The 27407-nt window shown below is 34.7% G+C and overlaps 5 protein-coding genes across 15 annotated transcripts in view; 1 reads left to right on the forward strand and 4 right to left on the reverse strand.

The window, feature by feature from the left end:
• The window catches only part of LOC122568539 (venom metalloproteinase 3), an 82214-nt gene extending 77912 nt beyond the window's left edge, over positions 1–4302 (reverse strand). For 4 of the 7 annotated variants that reach the window (XM_043728403.1, XM_043728405.1, XM_043728404.1 and 1 more), the window contains exons 1-2: positions 3328–4302; positions 1791–2430 (exon numbers count right to left, since the gene is read on the reverse strand). The gene's annotated coding sequence lies outside the window, so the exon portion shown is untranslated. The remainder of the gene's footprint in view (positions 1–1790; positions 2431–3327) is intronic. The other 3 variants (XM_043728402.1, XM_043728400.1, XM_043728401.1) reach the window with 3 other exon arrangements.
• A 2786-nt stretch (positions 4303–7088) lies between these two features.
• On the reverse strand, positions 7089–16385 carry LOC122568540 (ornithine decarboxylase-like). Of its 3 annotated transcripts, none has more exons than XM_043728408.1 (9): positions 16028–16385; positions 13175–13348; positions 12857–13096; positions 12703–12779; positions 12436–12609; positions 12012–12351; positions 11710–11924; positions 11373–11581; positions 7089–7758 (listed from the first exon to the last, which is right to left on the reverse strand). In XM_043728408.1, exons 3-9 carry the CDS (start codon positions 13041–13043, stop codon positions 7752–7754), a joined length of 1209 nt encoding a protein of 402 aa, XP_043584343.1. In that variant the 5' UTR covers positions 13044–13096; positions 13175–13348; positions 16028–16385; the 3' UTR covers positions 7089–7751. The 3 variants fall into 3 exon arrangements, with proteins under 3 accessions (XP_043584343.1, XP_043584341.1, XP_043584342.1); XM_043728406.1 differs by lacking the exon at positions 7089–7758 and adding an exon at positions 9848–11279 and having other exon boundaries at positions 16028–16384; XM_043728407.1 differs by lacking the exons at positions 7089–7758; positions 16028–16385 and adding exons at positions 9848–11279; positions 14332–14572.
• Positions 16386–17214: 829 nt separating this feature from the next.
• Positions 17215–18380, reverse strand: LOC122568547 (transmembrane protein 14C). The gene is made up of 3 exons (XM_043728421.1): positions 18152–18380; positions 17766–17955; positions 17215–17691 (listed from the first exon to the last, which is right to left on the reverse strand). Exons 1-3 carry the CDS (start codon positions 18225–18227, stop codon positions 17601–17603), a joined length of 357 nt encoding a protein of 118 aa, XP_043584356.1. The 5' UTR covers positions 18228–18380; the 3' UTR covers positions 17215–17600.
• Positions 18381–19013: 633 nt separating this feature from the next.
• Positions 19014–20721, forward strand: LOC122568545 (glutamate--cysteine ligase regulatory subunit). Of its 3 annotated transcripts, none has more exons than XM_043728416.1 (6): positions 19014–19152; positions 19595–19657; positions 19733–19850; positions 19922–20121; positions 20204–20318; positions 20394–20721. In XM_043728416.1, exons 1-6 carry the CDS (start codon positions 19147–19149, stop codon positions 20537–20539), a joined length of 648 nt encoding a protein of 215 aa, XP_043584351.1. In that variant the 5' UTR covers positions 19014–19146; the 3' UTR covers positions 20540–20721. The 3 variants fall into 3 exon arrangements, with proteins under 3 accessions (XP_043584351.1, XP_043584352.1, XP_043584350.1); XM_043728417.1 differs by having other exon boundaries at positions 19085–19103; XM_043728415.1 differs by lacking the exon at positions 19014–19152 and adding an exon at positions 19255–19446.
• Positions 20722–21476: 755 nt separating this feature from the next.
• Positions 21477–27389, reverse strand: LOC122568548. Its single transcript, XM_043728423.1, has 3 exons — positions 27130–27389; positions 22055–23149; positions 21477–21986 (listed from the first exon to the last, which is right to left on the reverse strand). The coding sequence occupies exons 2-3, from the start codon at positions 22118–22120 to the stop codon at positions 21729–21731; spliced, it is 324 nt and encodes a 107-aa protein (XP_043584358.1). The 5' UTR covers positions 22121–23149; positions 27130–27389; the 3' UTR covers positions 21477–21728.
• Positions 27390–27407: the final 18 nt, after the last annotated feature.

Here is a 27407-nt window from a genome sequence, read left to right on the forward strand (position 1 = left end):
TTATGTAAATGAACAGATTTACGTAATACCGGGTTATCATTCCTTTTTACCTTCTCTAATTATTCCTCCAGCGAGTCGGAAGTCGTTTCCTCGATGTAGCATGGTTCTTAGCAAACTAATCGATTGGACGCGTTTCACGCGAATAATTGCTTTGTTATGGTTGTTTACAGCGCGGCGAAAAAGGTAAATCGAGGATCGTTAATTGAAAGCAAATAACTAAAGTAGAGGAAATGTAAACTGGCTGAACGAAATAACAATAAAGCGAGAAAGTAATTTATCCACAAGACGAGGTAGCTGCGAAAGTTTCGCCGGTTTATCTATTATTTATAGATATCGTTGCCTTTTTAAATAAATTACGAACTTACGTAAAAGCTAAATCTATATAACAACTGCGCTACGTATATTACTTCGATAAGAAGAAATTAAAAATATAAAATCGTGTACGAACGTTTTTAAATTCTCGAAACATATTAAATTATCAAATTTCATCCGTAACATATATAATGTTAGTGTAACCAATATGATTGTTAATGGCCCTTACGAGTTGATGCAACGATCAAAAGAAAATTAAATTAAAATATCTAAAAAGTGATGGCTTTTTGTTTATTTTATGCCAAACATCGAAGTAAGAAGTTCGTTAATACGTCAAGTATGCATATGGTGATGAAGTTATAAATGAAAAAGCATAGCATAATTTCGCTTGAAAATCAAGCACAATTAAATGGCCGAATATTTATACACCAGGATCATGTCAAACTGGCTATTGATGGCTTCGTAAGAACAGTCGATTCTCTGCACAAAGTATTAATCAGGTAAGAAATAAGCAAGGAAAGAGTCATAAAATTAAGGGAACAATACTTGATTACATAGAAAAAAAGATGAAAATATTAAAAACGCTTGTTTTATTTCTATTGGCACGTAAAACCGACAAAACTTTTTCATTTCATAATTTGTTCGAATTAAAAGTGAAACCGTGAATAATAGCTGAACGTTAAAGGTTTTATATTTATGCGGAGACTGGTAATTTTACCATTTTTGTTACTGATGCTTCGCTTTGGTTCATCTTATCGCGTTCTAAGCGTACGTGCACGAACATTATGCTGCAATTTGATATATATTCTCCGCTATAAACTAAAGGTTTACGAGCGTAATGTTAGAAATTGATCGAATTGAATCTCGTTTGCAAATCATTCCCGACTATAACGTTACCTATTACGTGCCATATTTTTGCCTTGACAGAGTGTACTATTGCTATATTAGAAAACTTTCCATCATCTTCTGGCTATTATTGCATAAAAGTTGGAGAAAGATAGATACTAGTCAAATGGCGCATTAATTATGTACAAAACGAGCATAATATGTAAAATTACAAAAAAAGGCATTCACGATATAATATACCTTATAATATTTAATATGTAGATGAAGCAAATCTTTGCTTAGATCCTACTTCTTCAAACATGCTTATAAAATTATTAATTTGCATAAACATCGACAGTCTAACTATAATGAAAGCACGTAGAGTAGATTAATATTCAAATTTCACAGGCAAATTTATACGCTTCACAGACTAATGCATAAAATGTCTTCTCTCTAAAGTGTCTCTTCAGACATCAATAAACACTTATAATCATCTCATTACAATTGTATCCAAAAGTGAATATAAGAAACGAACAATACAAATACAAAATAAACATATTTATCTATGAATAATCATGAATGATCGTGAAATTCGGCATACTGAAGATACAAAAATCGAAAAAATCATGGTAGAAAATTCATTCAGGACTTACGTCATTTATGGTCGATAGGCTTGGAACTGCGTCGATCGAGTGCACGATATTCCAGAACCCTCATGTTTCCATCATCGCGGCTGTCGAAGATCTTCGGTGTCGTCACGACGACGGAACCACGAAGAAGGTAATTCAACCCCACGTATCAACGACGTAAAAAATCAAATTTGCTACTATACGGATCGAGGGTGAACCGTGTCTCGATCTTCCCTCAGCTGCCGTCGAATCAAAGGACTTTACTTCCGGCGAGACTCCGGTGCGCACCAATTTCCTGATCACTGCACATCAACACACTGCCGGGTCTTTTTCGACGCTCGTTTCCTCTGCCTTTGTATTTTTACGTTCGCGAATGCAATGGAAAAAAAGCAAATTTCAGTAAAAAAAGAAAAAAGAAAAAAAGGAACGTGCACGAGTGAAGACGCGTCTCTTCGTCAGTTTCGATACGAAAAAACTTGTCTTCCCGATTACGCAAACGCGGCAAACAGGCCAAAAATAAAAGTCGCACGCCGAAAACCGGAGAAAACAATGTCTCACGTGCGTCGCGCGCGGAGATTCGCAGCTGACTGCGCTACTATGGTTCGTTATGTCCCCTTCAATAGCAGGTAGTTGCCACCGCCGATTTGACGAAGTACGAGGACGCCTAGGTAAACAAAACGCGGGCTTGAAATGGAAGATATTACAAAGTGAAAAACGGTCGAAGCTTTGTATTGTGGTCAAGTTTACGGCGAATTCTTTCAAAGTTGTTGATTTCGACGGTTTTTTTTTGCTACAGCACTATATTGAGATACTTTTTAATTTTATATTAAATGTTTGAATCAATATGAAGAATGGATAAATTCTAGTCTTATTCGAGATTTGAAAAATTATATGCAACATTGCATTAAAGATTTATTGTTATAAGGTTTGTACTAACTCGTTAAAGGTAAGAGATAGAGCAGGATGTTAGAAATTAGGAATAAACGGTTTCTCTTAAATATAAAATTATATTTTCTTTAACACGAGTTCGAAAGTGATGAATATGCTCTAATTGAACTAATTTTGAAGCCTGACATTAATTAATCAAATCATAGCGGATCATTAATCTATCATCAACATCAGCTGGCATTACTTTTTTGGAGTAAAAGGTACAATGTGTTATCGTTAAAAAATGATTGATCTGAAAATGTAACGACATTCGAATAAAAATGTAAATTTTTCGTTTTTTTAAATCTTAATTTCATAAATTTTCAAAATCATAAACAACATAGACTTTTTAATTTATCTTAACAAAAATATCTCAATCGTACATGAAAAAATAGTGTCATTTATATAGATACTAATAACAAATAATAATAATAAAATAATTAAGATAACATTCTACTGCTTCCACCAAAAAAAATTAATCTCTTTTCATCGCTTGAATGTGTTCAAATGACGAAATTAATGATGATAGCTTAATCTGTGTATACTACTACTAGAACTATTTGATCATAATTTGTAGAACGCTACGAGAAATATCATTAAATTCAAGCACGACAAATATACTCTAGGAACAGACCAGAAAGAAGAAACCTGTCTATTGCCACCGCGAATTACGTTTGGCAATGGCTGCGAAATAGCCGCTTCCTGACACTAAGGTAAGCCTGTGAATCCTATAAGGCCGTGAACGCGTTCACCTTTCAAGTTTCTTATTAACTGTTTTCACCGACTGGTATCTTCAAACGGAGAACACGAAATCGACTACTGTCGACAGGAACAGAAAGACGAGTCGCCTAGCTGTCTATCTCTTTATCGACCGTGTCTGACACGCACACAGTGCCACTGTCGTTAAATGAAACGTTTACTTCAATAGGTTAAACGACAAAAGCTACAAGAGCAACTTGGCAAAGCACACGATTCTTTTCTCCAGTTTTTCAGCATTGCCCGCGGAAAGCAAGCTCGCGCCTGGGTATCTGGCACAAGTGCATGTATCCCGTGCACGTACGGAAGACGTGCACTTTCGCTGTCAATCCGATATTCTCTCTTTCTCGATCTCCGCAGAGAGTGTCCTTACGCGATATACAAGTATCCTGCGACACGGCTAATCTGTCGTTCCCTATCCCTTTTCCACTCTTCCTCTCATGGGACGAAAATTTTACGTGCGACGAAATAAATTCTTTCAATTTTTGTATTCAAAGACAACGAAGGAGACGGGCGATGAAAAAGTCTCGACAAGCAATTAGATCGCTAGAGACGCGCGTGTCACGCGTTTCCTTCTCCTCTCGTGCGGGACGTTTCCACGGTGCTCGAATCCACGGGCATCTCTTTCCGTCGACGGTACCGTTTTCGTTAATTCGCCCCGTTAGGATGCGGATAACGGATAACGGTCGCGCGGCAATGATGGTCGAAAGTCGGCAAAGACCCAAGATCCCGCTTCTCGAGGAGACCGTGATGGACCGACGACGAAACGGAGAGGAGAGGCCGGCGAAAGAGCACACACCGCGGATTGGAAATTAATGCGAATGCGCGAGCGGACTCGGTCTAACTGCGGTAGACGATACCCGTCGACGTCGGTAGCAAAAGCAGAAGGTGGGGAAACGATCCAGGGACTGGGGACTACTCGCCACTGCTGGCGATTGTGATTGTTAGCGCACGGTTGTTCGGTGCGTACACACCGTCGAGACCAGAAGAGAAGGTTGCTCTCCTCGCCTCGGGTCGGTACGTTACTGGCCGACCTGGCTCGTTTCAAAATCGGGAAAGTCGCCGTGATCCAGGAGGGGCTGTCCTTCTTGAGCTGTATCCCCTTTCAACGCTATCGATATCGGTGGAGACCGGTGGACTCTAACGATCACGCTCGATCGCCGTTTCCTCCGGCGTCGATTACGCTTGACGTCTCCTTCGTCCCCGAGCAGCTAGATCCTCTCCTTAACTGGCCATTCGTTAGACGAATTCTTTTTGCGGGAACCAGCTAATTTTCTACAATCGATTGGTTCTGTTAGAATTAATTAGGATAGGGAGAGAGAAAGAAAGAGAGAGAGAAAGAGAGAGGAAGAGAGAGAGAGAGAGAAGAAACCGTACATATGCACGGAGAAAGTACTCGGAGTACCTAAGATAGTCGAGGATGGTGGACATTTATACTTGTTTCGAGTTACTCTGGCGTGATTTACGGTTTATGATCGAAGATGTTTTTTCGCGCTTCCAGGAACGTCGTTTGCCACATTTTAATATTCATGGTGTTACGCAAATTTACCGATTGGTGAACGGTTCTGAGAACAGAAACTCGTCGACAAATTTTCTTTCTGATCTTCTGTTCGGAACAGTATGTTGTATCGCCGGGAGTAATGATTTCTAAAGGAGTAGCATTTGTTCGCGCCAGTTTAAAAAGACGATGGTTTCGCAATTTCCAAATTTAATATTTAGAGATGCCCGGCATAAAACGATCTTTTCCTTCTTTTTTCGTTGGCGAGGACTAAATTAAGATGAGTATCACTATTTAAATACAAAGTGAACAGTTTTAGGAGCTGTTATAAATTGGTATTTTATTAGCAACAAATAACTCTATTACTTATGTAGAGAAGAATATTATTGTTGGAAACTCGAGATTATTTTCCAATATTTTCATTTTTTAATGTATTATATAACTTCCTTACTGTCTCCGAATATTCCTCTTTCAAGAATAGAAATAAAACATTTAGCTATCCTCAATCGCTTCTATATCTATAAAATTTATTAAACAACTAACTCAATTACCAGTCACTCTCCATTCCCACGATACATTTCCGAGTAGATCCTCCCTCGCAAGGACGAGTCACGCCGGTCGACGTCTTGTTCTCCGAGAGGAAACGATTGCGGGAACGAAATTGCAGACTACACGGCCGGAAGCGTGTCTACACTTCGCGTGACTTGTCCGAACCAAATCTCGAGGCTCTTGACTCTTGACGGATGTAACATCTAACCATTCTGCGATCCAGAACTAAAAAACATATCTTCCGCTGAACTGAAATGTAAAATACGAGAGGAAGGAAAAGGAAACAAAAAGGGATGACGGGTCTCGTCAGAGCGAGAGACAAAGAACAAAGTAGAAGGGAAACGCTCGAGGCTCTTGATTAGAAGCGATCGTTTTCCGGTTTTCCGTTTGCGAGCTACAGCTGCCTGGCTGCCCCTGCCTTTTCCTTCCTGCTCGCTCTTTCGCCGTGCCGCTGACTCGCCTCGCGAGAGGGAAAGTATTTTATACCACGCTTGGCTTGGCAAGAGAAAGGGGACACGGTTCGCTCCTAATTTCTGTTTTAACTCGGTGAACCTATATATCCTCTCGGTGGCCGAGAGCGTGTAACTCGACGCCAGCTACACTTCGAGACTACATATACTATGTTAGTATGTATATCTGTATGTAAGTAAGTAGGCATGCGAGGATCCTTAAGAATACATTACACGTTGGTACACGGTGGTCCAGCGTGTACAGCGGCATTATTATCGTTCGTACGGTCTCGTAATCTCTTCGAGTATGAGATACAACGAAGGTAAAAGAAAGAGAAGAAAGGAAGGTTCGCGCGAACGCGTGCTCGACGAAGAGGCAGGCACACTCTGCCTCGCTGGCGGTGAGACGAGGATGCAGCCTCTTGGCTAAAAGTGAAATCGTCTGTAGAACGTACTTGTATCATAGTCGTTATTATATGTTATGCCAGGCTTCGGAGGAGGACTTGAAACCGCGATTACAGCAGCTGCACACCGGAACAAGCCGCACGGTGCGCGCGTGCGAGACCGGATATCACAGCTAGACGTCCGTCTACAACGAAGAACTCACGGAGACGGCTGTGGTTTAGGAGCTGTTGGCTTGTTCGTTCGACGAAACTCCAAGCGAAAATAGTAATTATTTATCCGTGAACGGGACTGATTCCATAGGGAAATCCGCATATTGTTTCCAGCCGGTTGGCGGGTAAACATGAAGCGCGGGTATACCTGTGTTAATTACGAAAGTGAAAGTGTGGGTCATTCACGATACACGTTAGTGCTGTATTTATACATATGAAATAAAAAGAAATCTCGGAGCCTCTTCTTTCTGTTCCTTTTACGTAATTGATCTTGATATTGTTTCTGCGCTCCTTGATTATCCACGTACCGAAACCAAGCGCGTTGTATGCGCCTGATTTATGTCGTATATCTGTTACAGTCCCTAAAACCAATGTTCGATATAACATTTCGCGTAATTAATTTTAATCGATCGTAAGAAATGTTTAGCACATTTTAATCTGATTAGTTTTCGATAATGTATTGCTTCAGAAAATATTTATGCGAAGAAAATGTAGGGAATAACAATGAAATAAAATAGCAGGGACAACCTTGACAACTTACAAAATCCTTTGTTTTAATATTGTTCTTAATACACAAGACTATTCGATACTCCAAGTTTCTTAAACCTAGATATATCTATATATTTAATCTAGTTTTCTTTCTAAAAATATAGCTTTCTATTGTATCTTTAAATCTTTAAATCTGAATCTTTTGCATCATGTAGCTACTTACCACTTAAAAATCTATTGACTAATGTTACTTCATCTGTAACAATATCATGCACCAATATCTCGACAGAATGAAATACTATTAGCTACACAAAAAGTTGTTCCGCCATGTTGACGTCTGTGACAAATGTTTTTTGCAACCTATCCAGGTATCGATGTAAAGTAATCGTTTTTTTGTTATTACCGTTACGCTCCTCCATTCAACTCAATCGTCTCTCGAGATCTCGCAAAATCGAAAACTAATGATTTCGCAAAGGATTTCACCTTCCTACTGGTTACAGTGAGAAACAGAAATCTTGTAATCCTCCAGTATCCACTTTAGTGATTCATCAACTTTTCTTCTCTACCGGCTTTTTCTTCGAATTACAAAGAAATCGATTCTAATCCGTAACCACGGTTCCAGTGTTATAAAAGTCTGGAAACTGATGTCTTGTCATCGATCTTTGACACACACACACAGATCTTATCTCGCAGGTAGCGGCATCTAAAGCCTTAAAATAAGAAACGAAGATAAAAAATTAGAATGGTCGATAAATCACACTGAAATTGCTGCAATTAACGATTCCATTTAACTCATAAGCTGCGCGATAAATTATATCAAGATCATTTATTATAATTAACCAGGGCCAAAGTATAGGAACACTCTCGATAAATATCGATAAATCAATCTTTTTTCGTCTACTCCTATCTTTAAGGAAAATCCCTAAATCTGTAAGAGAAAATTAAGACTTGACTCTAAAAAGTGAAAAAAAAGAAAATTTATAAAAACATATGTGTATATATATATATATTCAATGAGATAGAATGATTATTTATTATAAATTATAACTCGTTAATAATTAGTCTTTATGCTAAAATTCCAATTAACTGACGTAGTAAATTTGTAGAATTAGATATTCTTGTAAAACATATCCATATTTTATAATTGTAAATATGAAAATATATATTTCTTTTTTTTCCTTACTACACGAAAATATTTACAATTAGGTACATACATATGTATATGTATTTACATTAAATGATGTCTACCTATATTACTCAAAACGATAGATCCCATATATGAAAAATTTAAGGGAAACAATTTTCCAATTATTGCAAAAGATGTAAATACTTTTGGTTATTTAACTTAACCAAAAATAAAACCATTTTTCACCTAATGAGGTAATCGTTCAATTGCATCGAAAGTTGTTTCCATAAAGATCGAAATGACAATATTGAAAAAGCGTGCGTTTAGTATATGGAAACAATAAATATAAAACATGAAAAGATTAGCAATTGTTGCACAACCATCCGGTTAGACAGTGCATTGCAAGCAAAACAACAGTACGCCTTTCACAATGCACAGCGAAGATCGTGACTGTTCGAACTGTCCGTGTGAACTCTGTCCAAAAACCTTGACCAGTCCAAATCTCACATCGAATCACAATTCGACTCTTCCAGTATAGTATATACATATTGTACATTGAAATATTTCGATATGTTTGATCAAACAAGTACAATGATTATCAATAGCTCGATAATCGAATCATTTACTCTCTTCCTATTCGATAGTACGGTTTCCAAACGAGAATTGCAACAGTTATCAATTATCGTTTCGAAGGAATATATCCTTTCTTTGATTGGTTATCTTTTATTTTAGATTCGCTTCAGAAGCGTTACGACACATATAAAAATAAGGAAAATATACATTTGCAATTCTTATTTATAACTACGAATAAAATATGAGTTATTCTTCTGAGAAATAATCCCAGCGCGAGATTGATAAAAAGGAAAAGAAGAGGAATTTTTTTTATCATTCGATTGTTGAATCAGAGATGAATCTGTGACAATCAGCATTGACTTTTGAATTAGGGAAATAACGCGGTTACACCGTAATTCTTTGTTTCTGTCTCATAAAGGAGGTTTTACAACGGTACAATGATTATACAAAAAACTATTAGCGTATTAAATAAATTTAAAAAATTATATATACTATTTAATTATAGGATGTGTTCCTTATTTGAACTAAATAAAAAATAAAAATGAGATGATATACAAGTACTTACATAGCGATCAATTATAGTTTTAGATAAGTAACATCTCAGACTTATCCAGAATTATTTTGTTTAATCAAATTGTGTCACCAATCTATGTGCTACACATTATGTCTATGGTATTGCATTATAAATTAGAGATTGGCAAATGAAGTATTAAATGCACATGCAAATGCTGTGATTATATAGCACAAATTAATAATTACATAATAAAAATTACTTACGATAATCGAGATAATTTACGCGCGTGTCAATGTTACAAGATAATAAATTTAGTATACACACATCTCCATATTTAGTTTCATAAGGTTATTGGTCGACAAACTTCATAATCAGTTATTCCTAGCTGATACATTGGCCGATAATATACTTCAAAAGTATTCAAGATTTCTAATTCCAATAAATTCCATGAAAATTCCATGTCAGTCGTTGTTACGATTAGATACTCTTAACACCGTATTTATCTTTGAATTACACGTAGTATATACAATCAACCGATATCTAAATCTACGAAACGAAGAAGAAATAAGAACTGAAAGCACATTCATTTGATTTTATATATTTCATTACATATATTTATTCGTTAATAATAATTAATTAACAATAATAATAGTCGACATATAATACAATAAGAGTAATAATTAATAAGAAACTAATTATCTTTTCTTTCTGTGACAGCTGCCTCAGTGCCCTAAAGATCCTAACAATCCTACAGAGTTTATATCTTTTTTGATATTTTAAATGAACAAAATTAATTCGAGAGAGATAGCGAACTTTTTGTGCTTATATCATTATACATGTTGGACACGTACGTCACCTTCAATGCTACTGATTACATTTCCCTCGTAATTTTTTTTTACATTTTCTTCACTTTTTGTTAATCATGTGTTAAGTAACAATGATTATTTGAATAGTTTATAGATATATATATATATATAGATAAATGTCTCGACATTTAAACCCTTACACAAGACAACTACTCTTGTTTTTTTATATATCTCATACAAATTATGTATATTTGAGATTAATATTAAAAAACCACATAAAACATCATTTACCATAAGCATGGACGTCAATCGTTCATAAAAATGATTGCGAAAATTAAAATTACCATTTTTGCTAGCTAAATTTTCTAATAACTCATATTTATATGATTTGTATAAAAATAACATGAAACTTTCCCCTATATTAAACGTGCAAATCGTAGATACCCATGGAAAAGGTCAATAAACATTTTTTGAATATTTTGGAAATCAATATATGAGGAAAACTATTTCTAAAAGCATATATAAATATTCCTACGAAAATATTTTAACATGTAATGCAGCAGAATAATATCTATAGTAGTACTGAAAATATTTTTCAATAATAGCTTGAAGATTTGACTTTAATTTATACATTTTACTCTTTAATTATTTAGCAGCAATTGCACATATCGCAATATCATTCTGCAATAATTGAAATAATTTGCACGTTTTTAGTCTTTTAACAAAAACAAAAAGTATAAACAATTCAGCTTTTCAAAGATGGCACCAAATATTAGTAACGCTCCAAGCTTTAATTGGAATAGAAGCGGAAATAATATTACATTTTTCGCCTACAAACTCGTCAAGATAAATATAAAATGCAAAATCACAAACCTTACAAAAAACCTAGTTTCGAATTATATCATAATATCTACGTTCGAAATGAAGATGTGGTTTCTCGCTACAAATGTCGAGTAGCTGTTTTAACATATTTGTTGTTATCATAGTATGCCTGCACTAATTTAAAGATCAACTTCGAGGTAATCGTAAATATATGCTGCTGGTGGATTAGTAACGTCATTTAACATTTCAGTCGATGTCAGTTCAATGTTTGGATTATGCCATGCATTGGTATCAGTTCCACCAATATCCAGACCAAGCCGTAAATTAGCTGGAGTATTACCAATAACAAAATGCTCTTCAGTCAAAGGCAAAGCGTCTTTTAACAAATGCCTATAAGATATAACAACCAAAAACTTTGTTCATTATTTCAATAATATGACTGCAATCGAAAAGTACATTAAATAATTGCAATCTAAGACTTACCAAATGGTTTCATCAGCGACGATATGAACTTTAGGCACAGGAAATCCATTAAATGGAGAAGCAACCGGTAACGTGTATGCTCCCATATTTTCAAAAATTATCCAATCACCGAGTTCCATTTCGTGTAACATAACGTTTTCTACGACTTGATCCAGACCATCGCAAGTTGGTCCCCAAATACTTGAGGGAATCATCTTTCCACAACCTTTCTGTTAATGCCAAAATGTTTACTATTAAGAACGAATCAACAATTTTCTGCTAATATTAGGACATTTAATATTAAAAACATTGAATAATTTAGTACTCTACAAGCATTGTAATAATTTTAAATAATTACCTTTAGAGGTATTGGAGTTACATGTTGATGATCATAAAGTAGACAATTGAAAGAGCCATAAACACCATCATTAATGTAGTACATATTGTGCGTAATCGTATTTGGTGAATTTTCATCGCCACGTACTGAACGCTTACTATGAATACTGGTTGCAAGAGTAAATGCCGAGGCAACATAAAAGCGACCAGGTTCAGCGATTATGTGAACCGCATCGGCTGAGAATTATTATAAGTAAATAAACTTTATAATTAAGTTATAAAAATAGAGTAAAACATATTATAATGCAAATAAATGTTACATACTATTAAAGAATTCGTCGAGTGCATCATTAACGACATTAGCAATTTTATCAATGCTAGTGCCCTTATTTCCAGGATAACCACCGCCAATGTCTAGTAGATATGGTTTGAAACCAAGATCAGTTGCTAAGTCAAACAATATCTTGGATTCGCGTATAGCTCGATAAAATACAGGTGGATCCTGACAACCAGATCCAACATGGAAACTAATTCCGATGACATTGAGTCCCAAAACGCGCGCAAGACGTAAAAGATTGGGTGCTTCATATATGGGATCACAACCAAATTTCATGCCTAATTGACACTGAGCAACTTCTGCATCACAACGAATTCTAATAACAACCTAAGATTGAAGAATAATGGATTAGATAAGATTATAACTAAAGATAGAAGAAAATAATGACAAACGAAATATTTAAAATATTACCTTGGCACTTGGATGAAGTTTCTTAATCTTATGTAACTCGCTTTCATTATCTGCTGTCATAGCATCAACTCCAACAGCAGCAGCATGACGGATATGTGATGCTGGCTTAGCAGGATTGGCAAAGATAATTCTCGATGAGTCTACTCCAACACTTAATACTTTATTAATCTCCGACTATAAATAACAACAAATGATAAAAATCTTAATTAGATTATTTACTTAAAATACAAAGATACAATATAAGATACAAAGTATCAGATTACTTACTTTTGATGCACAATCAAAACCAATACCAAGAGCAGCCAATACCTCAATCACAACTAAGTTGTCATTACATTTTACAGCTGAAAGTTTGTAATGCAATTGGTTAGTTTTTCATCCAAAATGGAATACAATTCAAAATATATAAGAATTATTTTACCGTAATAGGGGCTGACACGTGGCATTTTTTCCTTCCATATCTGATGTTTACGTACAATGTCACCAATGTCAAGCACATAAAAAGCTTCTTCTTGCATTCCACTCAGTGCAATGTCTTTGATGACAGTCGTAACATTTGACGCACTGTCCAAAACATGAATACGTTCGTCCAAATTTGTTACCTTCATATTGACTATTTTGTAAATTTTTTATAAATACTCTGTAGGTGCTAGGCAGCAAACTGAAATTAAAAAATTATTAGACCAAAGAAATCGCATACATTTGATTATTTATTCAGAATATATTAAATGATACATACGAGGCAGCTGTCAATGAGAATTGGGTGAGTCGTGAGGAAACGGATTAAGACAAGATCACTATGGGGGTGCTAGCAAAGCCACGGGGGCTCTGCGTTCAGGGCCAACTTCCAGTTGCCGCAGTTATCTACACACCCACCAATAGACTGGCCTACCAGCCTATTGTAGATAGAACCCTATAACAAACACAATAAGTATTACAACATTAGTATTTTATACTTTTGTGTTAAAATATTTATTAAACAAAATAAAGCAATCATATATAAAGAAATTTGAATCTCATTGAGATACATTATAAAATATTTCATTATTAACAAAACATTATTGTTTTCATTAATTTAATAAATTTCTTTCAAACAATGCTTTAAATGCATCTCAATGATAGGTAATTCAAATAAAAATATTGCAACAGTTGTTTCAAACAATATTTTCAGATCAAGTTAAGAACCTCTTAAATAATCAAGTATAATCTTTATCAATATCTGTAGATTAAGGTCATACTTCGAAAGAACTGCTCTATTAAATATTAGTTTATTTATTCAAAAATATACAAAGCTCTAAAATAGAAATATATGATAACGTAATAAATTGTATACCAAGTAATTTACTAAAAGAAATTATATTTTTGTAATTTCATTCAATATTTACATAGCTTTTTCTATAGTACAAATATTACGTGTATTGTAACTACAATATAAAAATAAATATTAGGATATTTCATGGACATATTAAAGCATTGTCATTTTCTTGATTGATATTTATTTCCATAGAAAAAAAGTATATATATATATATATATAATTTATTTATTTTTAAAATTCATTAACTATGTATAATTCACTTAGTATGGATGAATACACTTAGTACCACATGTCAAACATTTTATTATAGACCCAAATTTATCTTATCAAATTTTATCAATAATAATTATATGAATTTCTTTCCAGATACTTGAAAGATTCGGATTGAACTTTATATGAAAACAAGATATTTATATAAATTTTACATTAATTTTTGTTAAAAAGAAACTTTACTTAAATAAACTTTTTAGAAAAGCTAATACCTTTTTAAATTAAATAAACATTAATTAATCAAATTATATAAAAGAATATAATTACTACATCTATCATTATTTATAAAAAAAAATTTTTGGTAACTCACCTGGCGTTTAAAAGTAATTCTCGTAGCTTCTATAACACGTTAAAGCAAAAAACCACTGACATAAAATTTTGAACACACCAAAAACTTTGAAAAACAACTATCTTTATAATAATTTGGAAGAAACACTAATACAAACAAAGAAAATTGCAAAATTATTATGCTTCTCTTTTGTGTAATGACACAAAATGTGTTCAATTAGAGAAGTGCAACGGACAGTCAAGAGTACAATATAATACTGAACCTGAAGTAACTATTTGGGCCACTATTTATACGAGAAAGATAAGTACTATCAGGCAGCCTTTGCGTGGTACCAAGTCTACTTCATGGAACAAAGCTTATCTGACGGCCAAGAAATACATGGTTCAGAGAGATCCAATTGGACATGGAGGGGTAATGCACACGCCACTCAAAGATCAAGTCTTCATTGGGGGCATGGAAATACCGTACTTAATCTATGCTATGCTATTGAAATTATAGATAACTATCATTTGTCAAAATCCCTTGGCATCTACTGATAACATCTGAGTGAAATATTGATAGATAAAATACAGGTGTTTGGTACATTGTATGAAAGTATTGAATTGAAAGTATGCTACTTTCCTGTTTGTATTACTTATTTCTAAATAAGAAACTTCATCATCAAAAAAAAAAATATACAAAGCATTAGACAACTTATGTAATATCACGAAATTTGTTAATAATTTAAAATATATATATTTAATCAGCATAAAAACACAATTGTTTGAAAATGGAATAATTATTTATATAAAGATTATAAATATATTTTATTATAGATACACAGTATACATAAATTTACAATATTCTACATACTTAATTTCTAGAAAACCTAAAGGAAATTTATGCAAAAAATGATTAAATAACCAAATAAGATATTTAGATAATATATACCTTGATGTTAAATTAATGAATTATAAAAAATAAAATCAAAACAATGTAATACATTTTAATTAAAAAATATGCGTTAACAAACATAACATATTGTTTAAATAATTCGGAATGAGAATACATCACTTCAAAATTACGTCATTATTATTGCTAAGTACGAAAAAATCAGTTTAAAGAAGAATGTTAACATATTGACATTTACATTATCACTCTCGAATGAAAAGCTCTTCAACTGACACATCAAAATTTCGAATAAAATTCATACATTTCGTTATAACTTTACTGGTTTGCACAGGAAATATCAGACGGAGTTAAGTAGTATTAGCTTGAAGATAACATAGCATCGAAATACAAACTGCTCTGCAAACATGATGCTACTAAATAGCAAGATGGTATAATGTTTGCAAAATAAGTTCTGCTATTGTGCTAATGCCTATTGTACTGAATGAATAATTTGGATTCGAATCAATTAACGTCACTTACAACACAGATAAGAATAATTAACGAAATTACTATATAGTCTAGTAGATAATAATGTACATAGATTACAAAGGAAAATCTTACATTTTGCACAATAAGGAAATGTCGTATAAGGAAAATGAAAGAACACATGATTCGTTGTTGGAAAAATATTTAATCTATTGTTAAAGATATCATATGTCGGGAAGTTTGCACAAATTCAACAAGGACCATACAGTGACTCATCGATAACTAAAATTTTCACGTGACAGACGTGTAAAATGCATGCATGCATTCGTAAAGATTATGTCGAATATGAATTTACACGTACCTTATCAAATGATCGCCACCCTGCGGGTCGGCACTCGGTTTTTGACGGAATGATGGAAGTTTTCGGTGACTGGATCTCAAAAATCAGTCAAATCGATCGATGAAGGTTGAAGCTTCGTTCGTGTTGCGACCAGTGCCTGTCGAATTTTCTCGCGACCAAGTCCCCGTTAAAAGAATCGAGAAAGAACATTCGTTTGTTCAATCGTAACTTACGAGTTACGAAAGAACATCAACGCGCCAATCGTAGTAACTCGTAAATCGTATTTAATTTCGTTAAGAACTCGCAGAACCTAGTGAAACCGCAGAACTTGCTCCTACGGACACACCACACCGAGCAGGAGCTCCCGGAAAGGTTCGTAAATGCATCCAATCCAGAGCATAGTCGATTTTATAACTCGAACTTCGAGTTCACATACTTCGATTATCGTACACAATCGATTATGAAGTTTTAAATAAATTATGAACAGAACTTAAAAAAAAATTGTACTTACTATGAGTTACTGGCAATTAATAAAATAAAATAACATCTTTGGAAATATTATAAGTATATATTTGTCGTATGCGATACATTAATACAAAATATATTGAATATATTTTGTAATTTTAATTGATGGGATAAATTAAAGTCCTTTGAAATGTCGACGTCACTTTTTATATTCGTTTTCTGTCATAAACCCTATGTATGTAATTCTTCTGTGTATATTATTTTTACTTTATAACGTAATATTGCGCAATGAGCAGTAAATGTTAAGTTCACAATCTATGTTACGATACATTCGAATTTTTCTATGATCTTACGTATCGGAAACAAATTGTTACTTTTCAAATGTATTTCATAAAGTGAGAAATGATATGGTATACCTGTTCCATTGTATGCAATACTTATTTCATAATATGCAGTACATCTCCACCGTTACCAACACTATGTTGATACAGATGGATTTGAAGTTTAATTAACTGCTTAAATAACACAGGTATACACGTGTATAAAAATAACAAAATTTAAGAGAGTAAGTTTAAGTGACGTCAATGCTCAATGCTACCAAAATAATATCAGCAGATATCATTGGTTTAAAAAGGTTCATTTTGTATAACAAGATACAAAATTAAAATAGAAATAAAGTATAAATTCCAATAATTATCTTAATTCTTTATTTAACAACATATTTATAATAATTCAACATTAAATAACATTTAAGACAACTTTATTGGAATAGATATATTCAAGTTATACATACTGTAACAAATAGTGTACTGTAACAAACATAAATCTTATTCCTGAAGGAAAGTGTTTTATACAACAAAAAAGGTTTCAAGCATTGGGATTTAGACTCACAATATTTAATTTCCTAACATTCATCAGGTCAACCATTTTAAGTACCACAGCCAATACATCCAGTACAATACACCCAATACACACAGTACAGTCTACCTTAGTTACTTTCTTCTCCCTTTTTATAGATTTAATTGTTCCTCATCCTAAACTACCTATGTTATGTATATTCTATACATGCATATTTATTATATTTTAGACAATAAAATAAAAATTATGGAATTATCAGAAAAATTTATATTTATGTCGTCTTACTCTCTTTACTTAATGTTTCATTAACAAGGGCTGTACCAGTAAAAGACCTTACAATAGTTTTCACAAATACTAAACAGCTAAAAAAGAATTTAATTTTATTATAATTATTCTATATAATACAAATATACAACATAATTATATAAAATATTACCTTAGTAGAGCAATTATTCCGGCTGGCATTATTTTACCAGTATTATAATAACGATAACCCATAATTCCACCAAGAAGTGTAGTTGCTGCTATAGAAACTCTAATATTTGTGGGATCTTGAGACGTTTGATAAGCTCCATAGCCCAAAACAGATCCAAAGATAAGTCCAGCTCCCAGAGAAGGAATTGATTCTTTAAAAAATTACATAATTTTTATTTTTTAAGAAAGTATTTTCTATTAATTGCTTTTTAATAAATAAAAATTATATGATAAAGAATCAAATATGAAAAGTAATTAATCAAAGATGATACAAATAATTTTATAAATAAATTGTATTTAATGTTTATTAGAATAATAATAATAATATTTAATAGTATATAAACTTACGGGCTTTTACATAACCAAGTACACCACCAGCCGCTACTGTAGCGGCATATATATATCCAAGTATGTCAGCAGGCATTTTTTATTGCACAATTATAATTTTATTATTAATAAGTTTACTTTTTACAGTCTATTCTGTTACTACATAGACTTCAGTAAATTATAAATGCAAAGCAGAATGTATTTATTTTTTGCGCATCACCGATAGCCGTGATGCATCCATTTTATAGAGTGGTTTTTTAATTTTTCTATTACAACGACTGTTGCGCTATCTGTTATACTTAAAATTTTTATTAATATATTAAGTGGATACGTAGATACTGTAGGTACCAATGAAATACCGTATCTATGTTATTAATCTTATTGCTTGATTTAAGTCTATTTTTGAGTACCACCAATTGTATTTTACCAACCAAAACCAACTATACATTATGCCTGCAATAAGAATATCGTAATTAAAATTTAACGTGTTATTTAATTTACTTCGATAACTGAATTCTATCAATCTAACATTGCATTTTATGTTTGTAGAACTACACATATTGAAAATGCAAATTCGATGTGTGTACATTGGAATTTGTAATGGACGTAAACAAAATCATAAATTTCCAAAAAATTATAAAATTGATAGCTTCTTGCTGTTAAAAAAATTATATCACTTTTATTATACAGAATTTAATCATAAATGATTGTATTAGTGATGCTCGAACGTATAATTGCATAATGTAATTTATAAAACTCAAATTCTGCTTCACACATCATATAAATATACGTACAATTATATATACATATATGATGTACATATAATTATACAAAGAAATATGTTCCAGGCAACTGTTTACAATTACATAATCTGTAATTCTAGAATGCTAATTACGTAATTATGACTGTCTAATAAGTGCATTTTTGCGCAGATAGCCTGAAAGCAACTCGTGCTTAACAAACGTTAAGAATGGTTCGAATAATATGATGTTTGTAGTACAAATTCAGAAAGCCACATGCATGTGTGTATATAAATTCTTTCATGCTGAAATTTTATTGATATTATCTCTAGATTTAAAATTGCCTAGTCAGCCACGTCATCTACGATTAAATTCATCGTAAGCAAGTGATCGTTGATTACGATCTATGTCATTAGTTTTCGTAATACTTCTAGTTAGTCATCTGCAACGCGCTTGCTAACATTGTTTGCGATTTTGTACTATACTATGTTATCTCAAAATATACTAATTCGAACTGGAAATATACTTTCCTTAAATGAAGCAAAAGCAAAAGCAAGTCAGAATTCTACAGATGAGGTCAGTTTTTGAATTTTCAATGATAAATTCCATATATCAGTCTTCCATATATCATAATCAGGATCATAATTCTCGAGGTTATGTCTCTATTAAAGCTGAGTAAAATATTATATTTATGACAGATTACAGGTATCTTTTTATTTTTCAGTTAATTGAAACTCTAAAAATTATACTTCGAGACAATGATGGCACTGGCGAAAATCCAATAATTGTATGATCACTTCTTATTTCTTGTTTAATGTTTTTGAAGAACTTATCGTTATAATGAAAAGTTACTTATTTTCAGATTCAAGGTGTAGAAGACAATGCTTTGCAAGATATCAATAGAGAAGATGTTAAGATAACTGTGAAGGTATTTATTTCATCACCTGATGTAAGCCTACTGAAAGAGGCAGTAGATCAAGGTATGAGCTATAATTTCTTATTTCCAGATTGCATTTTAAATAATGTTCTGTTGCATATAATTTCTTTTCAGTTTGTAGTTTTCTAAATATAAATGCAATTGAGTCTTTAGTAATTGCTTATTCAAGCAAGGAAGGTCCAGAAGAATTATTAGAATCATTGAAACACCTATGGACTGGAGTAGAAGAGTATGTGAAAATTGGCAAATTATCAAGTGTTGGTTTAAGTGATCTCAACACAAATATATTTATTGACCTATTTCAATGGGCAAATGTAAAATTATCATTGTTCATATTTTTTTTAATGTTTACTTTTATAGTGTTGTGTCTATTTTATATTACCTTTATTTGAACAGATAAAGCCAAATATTGTACAAATTAGTTTAGCTACATGTTGTGTTGTACCACCAGTTTTGCAAACATTCACTAAAGAAAATGATGTGCAATTACTAACACATAATGATCCTGGACGTAAGTGTACTTTGATACAATAATAATAATAAAGTAAATAACATGTCATCCAATATTAAGCTTTTTTACTTACAGAAATTCTACCTCAAGAAGATCTAAATGGAATATTCAACGCTAATACAAGTTCATATTGGGTTACAAGATACCAAATTCATCTAAAATGTCGTGGTATTTTATCTTCAAAGGGTTACCTAATATATGTTAACAAAAAAACGAAATAATATTATATTTTTGTCCATATCAAGAAAATGTCTATAATTCAAATTATAATAGTGCTTATATTCCAATGATATTAATTTACTTTTACGTTAACTTTTACATTATATCTCACATATAAATTTTTTTAATTGTTTCTAAAGAAATGTTGTTTTGTTTACAGTAATTATTAAAATTGTTAATTGATTTTGTTGATTCATTTGTAAACATTAGGAGGTTAATGCATTTTTTCAATCATTGGATTTTCTATGCATATTTATGGAAATAAACATTTAGTTAGTATAATTAGAACAATGTGTTTTATATTTCTCTTCGATTTGACTCATTTTCTCGAATTTTTAATTAATAATTTTCTTGGGGGCCCCATACCATAGAATAATACATGTGTAAATATATTGGAATATATGGAATCTTAGACACAAGTATAAATTTCCGCTAGTAGCTTCTGAGTACAAAAGTAAACACAAAACTGCAAAAACTGCATAAAGGCGGTGAATAGCGTTGGGCATGCGCAACATTTGAAATTGGAAGGAAACGTTCTTTAAATAGAGATACATACATATGTATAGTTAATGTCCGTAGTTATCGAAACGAAAGCTACAATGTATCGCATAAAACTGAAGTCAAACGTAATTAAAATTTTATCTTATCAAAATTTTTATTCGGTTGCTATAAAAAGTTGCTTCAAAAGCTATAAAAAAAGAAAAAAATACTTCCCAAAAGTACTTCATTTATTAATCATTAACATTGATTGTTAACAATTTTAGGACTTTACTTGTGATGCATTTGAAAATGCTAATTTTCAAATTATATAAAATTCAAAATTCGGTCATTTTCAAAAATCAAAATATAAACTTTCAATATTTTTCTAATTACATATATCTTATACAACCAAATTCTTAAATTATATATTTGTTAAATATATTTTATAAAATTTTTGCATTCAGAATGTTTGTTCTTGCAATCTATCTATGTTTTCAATAACTTAATTTTCGATATTAATTAAAAAAAGGAAAGTATAACAAATAGAATCAATAAAAATAAAAAGATATATATATATAAGAATGTAGAATCGTGTATGTAGTTGTTTATTTGAAAGAGGCTCTCTCTTGTATTTAACCAAGTTCGCAACCATCGCTAGCGGTAGCCGATCAGGAGTCCACTAGGCAGCGGGGACACAAGGAATCTTTGGTTTTATGTGTGTGTCCCAACTTCGTCGTCGTAGCCGCCGCCACCGCGGTCGTCGTCGTCGTCGCAGGCCAGCTCGATATATGCGGGCCGATTTTTCGTTTTGCCACCGGCTTGCTGCTGCCTTCGGATCTTTCCCTTTCCTGCGCGTTCTGTTACTCTGCTCCCGCTCTGTGGGCCCTTTTGCGTTAAGCCGCACCGCGTGGCACACACGGGGACAACGAAACGATGGGATGAGACGGGATGGGTCTGGACTTCGGAGGACTGCGGATAGCGTAAACGTTTCTCTCCTCTCCTTCAGTTCTTTCTCTCGCTCTCCTTTCCTTCTTTACCCTTGTCTCCTTCGTCCTCCTCCTTGCTCCTTTTCCACAGCACGCACACCTTTCTGCGTTCATCATTCTGCCCTCTCTATTCTGCACACGATCTATCGCCTCTACTCGAGCACATTCGACACTCGCTGCGTCTCTCTCTCTCTTTCTCTTTTTTCCCTCTCACCCTTCTCTTTCGTTCCTTTACTCTTCTCTCTTTTATAAACATCGCTTTCGGGATTGGTCTCTTTCCAATGCTTTCCCGTCTTGCTGGTCACTGCAAAGCGGGCGGGGTATGCGAACGCCGCGATACTATGTTATGCCTGCGGACCGCGGGTCTGACATACTTTGTATGTTAATGCCACATAATGTCGGTTTTGTTCCTCTTTTCAGCATTTATTTGTTCGGGTCTTCGGAGCTTTAGCAGGGGCGAGCACGAACCATAGTTCGTACCGCGCCTCCAATCGCTCGGCTATTTCGTGATCGGACTTAACGATTCGCTCTTTTTTTCTCGCACAAAAGATCCCTTGCGTCATCGATACGCGCTTATCGAAATTGATTCGGAAGATATAGAGCATCTAGGTGAGATTGGCGTACCATTTCAATAAACACATTGACTATATCAGCAACACGCCCATTTGTTGCGAGCTAAATATAGAAATATTTACTTAGTCCTCTTGCTGACGAATTAAAAATTAAGCTTCCCTTATCAGTTACGGGCGCTATCAGTCTTCAATTCATAATCTTTCTTAAAGTTTTCTCCTGGAATTCCCAACTTGTGAACCTGTCAAGATACTGTTCTTTTTCTTCTCGAGTGGAAACACGTCAAATCCACTCAATTGCGTCATATTTCACGATCTAGGGAATCAGCGCATCAAAAGATCGCGCTAGAGCCAACGCAACATTTCATCGTTGCATAATTATGCAATTTGCGTAAGCCACCACTGGTTTCAGCGAAATCCGGCTTTCTGATAAAGAATCTCATCAGAGATGATGCAAATTCTCGAACTTTACCAGGGAACAGAGTTAGTTTGCATTTCTACAACTTGTTGTGTCTTTCTCACGCGGTGTTGCTAACTTTTCATTTTACTTTAAATCAGTCAAATCATATCCGAGTAACTGTAGGTAATAAATCACATTGAAAAGATTAACTTCTAATTGTTTGCGTCAGAATAATTTAATTAGCACGTATACGACTTTGACCATCCATTCATTCTATTTTTTCTATTGACAACCACTAATCATATTAAAAAAAGAATAATATATATTGAATATTGAGAAGATCTCTGACAAGACTATCTAAACCTCGTTGGCCTCATAAATAAACAGAATAATCATTTGAAGGAATTAGATTAAAGACATTAGACAATAAAGGAATTAAAGACATAGATTTAGTATCTGGGAAAGATTAATGACATCTTGTGTCCCATCTAGATAACTTTTTAATCCGTAAATTGGAAAAACTTGTATCAGCTCTATCGTAAGAATACTCTCAGACGATCAATAGCATAGTCGATGTTTCAAAGTTCACAACATCATTGTGTAATATTGGCAATATTGTATCAATAATACATATTAATCCTTTTAGTTGGGAATCTTGGAATGTCGGCAATGTGTATCGATAGTCTGAGGATATCCGAAGAAATTTCCCATCCTACACCTAATAATTCTCATCGACCACGTATAAATTGTTTCGATTAAATATGTTTAAAATATCTCGAAATTATGTATAGATAAAGTTTTACCCGAGAAACGAGGTTTTCATGCACAAGTCTAAAAATAAGATAGATCAATTGTATATCTATGTAATCAACAGAAATTAATATTAACAGTATAAACGAAATTAGTAATATCGATCAAGTTTCCTGGCAACGAGCATCGCTGCCTCTTATTTCCTAAGCAACGCGTCCGTATCGAAAAAAACGGCAGCCGTCATAAATTTCTCGTTGGGCGAATTAGTCGGTGGTGGCGGGCTCAGCAGCGATTACCGAGAGTAGCCACTAGCCACATGCTGCATGTAATATAGACCTGTTGGAACGCGATGCCGCGTTGACAGGTGATGCAGTCGCGGAATTGCCTCTCGCATCGAGCGCATCTCACGGTGTTCGTGAGCAAAGTGCCTGGCCGTTGATGTTTTCGCTAGCACACGGGTCGGCCACGGTTTGAGGTAGAGACAGAGAGAGGGAGGACGGGAAAGAGAAGGAGTATCGAACGACAAAGGGAGCGAGAGCGAAAGGGTAGAGAATCAAAGTGTACTGGCGGAGGAACACAGAAGCGGCAGAGAGAACGGCAGTAGCGAGTAAACGCAAAAGCGCCCTCGCTCGCTCCCGCGCGATGCAAAGACGGGGTATAAATAAGCGGCTGTCGTTTGCGGAAGCAGAAAACGGGCAAAAGGACAGAAATAAAGAAGAAGTCGCAGAAGAAAGGGAGGCAGTGACAGAGAGAGGAATAAATAAGCCGGGCCGGAGGAGAGCGAGAGGACAGGCAAAAGTAGAAGCTGGAGCAGTAGCAACGGTTCCACCGTTGGCTCCCTCTTGCCGCTTCAACGACCAACGTCCCGATCTACTACTTTTGCGGTGTACGACCGTCCTCGCATTGAAAACTTTTCAGCCTGTGTCCTGCCTCCTCTACGAACGCGGCAGGTGTACTTCTGTCTCGTTATCCGGAAGGCCTCTTCCTCCGCGACAGCGACGCGTTCGAGTAGAAGTCGTAGATCACTTGGACGATGTTTCGAATGGATTTTAAAGGACAAGTGATTTTGTCGTGGGAGGAACGGGACGGCAGATCCATTTAACGATCTTCGTAACGTTAATGAATGTATTAGGGCGGTAAATGAAAGAGTGTCCGGAGCAAGAGGAGTTGCATGCCGGTGAATAGTGGCCCCGCGCATAATTTGCTAATGTATACTCGTGCAGATTAGTTTGAGTTAAAAAAGAAGAGAAAGATAAAATGATAATTATGTATAAATCTTGCGTAGGCAAATATTTTCTACCGGTTCTATGTAACAGAAAAAAGAAACGGCTCTTCCGGTGTTGGCGATTTCTAGTAGAAATCCAGCTTCAGCGCTCGGATCTGCTGGTATCGTTGCGGGTTATCCACGGCTGGATCTAGATACTATTCATGCTAAGCCGCGTATCTGCATACGCATCGAGACACTTTTCGAAAGCACGTTACGCAGCCGCGCAGTGGCACCACGTGCATACGAGAGGCAACCTGCATCCTCGTGTGTACGGTGGACGAAGCGGTGCTCGTATGTACACGTACACACATATATATATATACACACATATGTACATGCGCGTTGCCCGTATGCTGGCTGTGAAACAGAACACAACAGAACAGAGCAGAACAGAACAGAACAGAGCAGAACAGAACAGAACAGAACGGAACGGAACGGAGCAGAGCGGAACCGAATGAAACGGAACAGAAGCGAACGCAGTAGAGAAGCGCAGGCTGACTGCACGGCCGCAGCATGTTTATTGGCGCATCTTGGAGTCTTAAATCTTTATGTTGTCTCCTCGACGGGGTCTGCTATCTCCCTGTCCCATTGGCGGGGTGGGAGGAGAAGGGAGAATCAGCACAACCACGGAAGGGGTGAGAGGGACGAGAAGAAAGAGGGAACGAGCCGGTATAGCCGTAGGTAAGCGAGACGGAGGAATGGATGAGTAACAAAAAGAAACGAAAAGAGACGAGGGAAGGAACGAGAGGGAAGGAAATCGGGAGAGATATATCTCTCGAGTTGCGGTCGCGAAATCGAGTCAAGAGTCGGACAACCAACGACCAAGACGCATCCACTGCATTACGCACACAGAAGCCGCGATCTTAACGTGCCTCTAGAAATGGTCGTTTGCAGTTCTACAGAGAAAACCCACGTGGTAAAGGAACCGGGTAGGAATTATTAATGGCCGTAGGTGTTACGAGCGCGAAGATTGCCGCTTTTAGCCAGATGTGATAGAAATTGCATCATATCAGATTGACTCAACGCGTACCTACCCCTGGTTCCCCTGCTTTTACATGTTGCAAGTCGATTGCAATTGGCAGCATTTCGTAATAGGTTGTACAATAAATCGACGAATATTGCGTTCATAGTTATCATAATTTAATCGCAATTCGATTCGTATGAAATTTTTCCGCTTTTTAGATAATCATGCGTTCTAGTAGTCAGATACCAGACGCACAACGTGATAGAATCGACGTTATAAAAACTAAACTGTATCGAGACATATTCGACTCATAGTTGAATGAAAATTAATCGTCTTTAGAAGAAGAACTACTGTTGTGAGTTAATAATTTAAAAGATACAGTTCTTCTGCAACGTAATTACGAGTGCACTCATAGCAATAATGTAATGTGATGAATGTTTTGCTTAAAAATATTGAGAAAAATTGAATAAATATCTAAGATGCTGGAGTATTCTTTGGAAAAGAGACAAGTATCCTTGATATTTAGTTTTCCAATTATTATTAAAATATGCCAAATTTCATCGTTTTTGGTTAAATCGAAGAAAACTGAATCTTAAAGCAGATAGGAGGATTGAATCTGATACAAGATATATATCGACTGAATTGTTCGCAGAAATTAAGAACATTCCAGTAGTTAGAAGTTGGCATAATCGACGCTCATTGATAAGAGGAAATGGTTAACATATTTTGTTACCTTAATTAACTAGGGGAAGTGGAATACCATGCGAATAATCGTTTCTACGCATTCCGTAATAATGATCGTGGAATCCCGTAAAATACAATTAACTACGAAATCAATATACTGAATCGATCTCTGCGAATAATGCAGTTTATCGTGTTTCAATCACGTGACAGCATATGTTAAAGTAGAAATTTATAAGCTTGATTGATTATTCATTTTATCAAGCACGAAGTTTCCATCATTTAAATTGTAATACTAGTAGCGAGATACGAAACGGTACGCGGACGGTGCCATTTTATAATGCCGAAAATTTTGCATCCTACTGGTTTTCGTATAAAAAGAACAGTTGCATACTATTTGCATCAGGTAATTTGAATAACGCTCGAAAACGAATAAACGTAATTTCTCCTCACTCTAATGTGAAATATGAATTTTACGATCAGTGGAGAACTTACTAAATTATTGCAGTAAGAAAGACGTCAAGCTGAAAACCGTTCTTTCGGTAGGGGGTGTTTGTTGCCATCTCTGACGAACGTTGTACGACTCCCACATGCATACGCGTGTAGCGCACGAATGCATACTTCTTTACCGTACGTGCAGTTCCTATCCCCGGTATACGTAAGGAAACGTGGGCGTGAAGGTACTTTCGTGCACTGCTGCTGACATAACAGTGGGTAAGAAACTAACAACGATAGAGTGTTATCAGCAGCGTCGAAGGCGGTGGTAAGTTTAT

This window comes from Bombus pyrosoma, linkage group LG6 (assembly GCF_014825855.1).
Source record: "Bombus pyrosoma isolate SC7728 linkage group LG6, ASM1482585v1, whole genome shotgun sequence".
Classification (NCBI taxonomy): domain Eukaryota; kingdom Metazoa; phylum Arthropoda; class Insecta; order Hymenoptera; family Apidae; genus Bombus; species Bombus pyrosoma.